This window comes from Penaeus monodon, chromosome 15, assembly GCF_015228065.2.
Source record: "Penaeus monodon isolate SGIC_2016 chromosome 15, NSTDA_Pmon_1, whole genome shotgun sequence".
In the NCBI taxonomy this organism is placed as follows: domain Eukaryota; kingdom Metazoa; phylum Arthropoda; class Malacostraca; order Decapoda; family Penaeidae; genus Penaeus; species Penaeus monodon.
In genome coordinates this window covers 31433506-31435715 of record NC_051400.1, presented here as the reverse complement: position 1 = coordinate 31435715, position 2210 = coordinate 31433506, and the positions used below count along the sequence as shown (strand labels likewise).

At 34.8% G+C, this 2210-nt stretch overlaps 1 protein-coding gene across 1 annotated transcript in view; it reads left to right on the top strand.

The window, feature by feature from the left end:
• The window catches only part of LOC119581941 (synaptobrevin-like), a 23470-nt gene that overhangs the window by 17486 nt on the left and 3774 nt on the right, over positions 1-2210 (top strand). Inside the window, 1 exon segment of the mRNA XM_037930112.1 lies at positions 2068-2147. Within this exon segment, the coding sequence (XP_037786040.1) occupies positions 2068-2147 (80 nt within the window).

The following is a 2210-nucleotide window of genomic DNA, read 5'->3' as shown; positions in this document are numbered from 1 at the left end:
CCTCTGCCCCTCAGAGAACTGTAATTTTCTCTTTGTGTTTGTCCTCTCCTGAACACTGTTGTTTTGGCAAGTTTAGGTGGTGGACATGATGAGAACCAACGTGGAGAAGGTGCTTGAGAGAGATCAGAAACTCTCAGAGCTTGATGATCGCGCAGGTATAAAGGGCTTGCTCATGGCTAGATAATGCGGAATTGCTATGTAATCTAGATATCCTTTCTGGTTTGCAAAATATACACTACTTCACCTCATGCAAATGGTCCGGTTAAACTTGATTTTACTGTCATGGTAACATATATCACTGATGTTCCTGCATGTACATATTCAGTATTAAACAAACATGGACCTAATGTGATTACAATTAGATATCCATGACAAGGATTTTTTTCTTTCTAACATTTTGTTATTTGTAGGGTCAGTGATATTGCCTCTTGCAGAATGACATAGTTTACCGGTGTCCATTATGAGCGGCATTTTTTATAATTGTCACCTCAGATAACTTAAAGAATTTGAGGTCGTGATGATACTGAAATGTCGGAATATTACTGACAGTCCCACAAAGCTGATAGACATTGCCCTTGCCATATTGTTCTTAGCTTGATGTGAATCAGAGTAGGACCCAACCTGATTCTAGAGGGAATGATGCTGCACATCCTGTAGTGCATTGTGTGTCAGTGAAGTCTAGATCTGCACACACACTTTTGAATTTTTGCTACCTTCGATCTATTGGAATTCTTGATTTTGATAATATATTGCATTTTCTTTAAATCATAAGCAAGTGATAGCATTATGGTAAGATAACAATTGCTTTTGCAAGAAAAAATGAAAGTGATAATAATAAAGGATATATTGATAATCAGGATAAAGTTTGAGGTACATGGGTTAATAAGAAGGGAAATAATATAGATATTCAGAATTTTTAGGATAAAGAAGGTGGTATTTGTATTAGTCAAGTGCACAAGTATGAAACCTACCCCTTTGTATTTCTGTGTAGGTGTCAATGTGTAATGCACATCTCACCTTCCTGCAGACAGACTTTGAGTGCTTTCAGTGTTGTGCCATATGCAAGGCATGCAACTGAAAGTCCTGAGTGGAAAAGATTGGCACTGCTCTCTTGCGAGCCTCCTCTTTCCAGCTAAGAAATTGGTTTAGATTAAAACTTTCAGTTTTCTTCCTCCTAATTTATTATTTTACTATGAAAGTATTCTTATTTTTTTTCTTCCAAAAATCTTCCTGTCAACCCTTCATACACACTCAGTTGGTGGGAATGAGACTTGTTTTAACCTTTATATAAAGTAATTTGTAGATGTATGATTGAGGACTATTTAAGTTACCTAAACAGGTCATGTATAAACAAGCATAGATTTAATCTTCTTGTGGGAATGAATGAGGAAATCATTCAAGTGATGCAGTTTCAAAGGTAGTTTATATAAATCTATAACTTAGTTCCAAACTTCTTGTGAGACTAAATTTAAACACACTGATTAAAAAACAGTGTAATGACCTACATCCCGTAACTTGAATAACATTTACTTGGTATTTGGTGTAGTGAGTAGCAACATGAAAATGGTCCTTTATTGGAACAGATACAAGATGCATGAATCACATCCACTAAAGGACTATTGTTTATTCAGTGAAAATTTTATACTCAGCAAATACCCCAAATGACAGTGTCTTGTTTTTTCAAGGTCTGGGGGATACTTTGTGAATTCTATTATTTTACTTTTAATTTTCCTCTTCACATGCATGACTGTTTTTCTTGGCAGTGCTTGCTTTTGTGTGGCATCAAGAATGAAACTAATAATTGCCAAACATATGTGTAGTAGCAGTTTTGTTTAACTTCAATATAATTATCCTCTTTTGGATTTCACTATAAGGCCACTGTAGAATTTAATTGAAGAAGAATATGCACACCTGAATTATATGTGATATTATTTTTTTAGGTTTTAGTTTTTGTAAAGATCATGATTTTTTTCCAATTTGCTTGGAAAACCACCTTTGGATAATTAGATGAATGTATAAAACTCAGTGTTGTTTTTACTTGATATTAATCTTCATGGTGTACTACAGATGCCCTTCAGCAGGGAGCCTCACAGTTTGAGCAGCAGGCTGGAAAACTAAAGAGGAAAATGTGGTGGAAGAACATTAAGGTTTGTATCACTATTTATACTATGTGATAAGGTTTTTAACAAGACATAAAGGAGAACATGTTG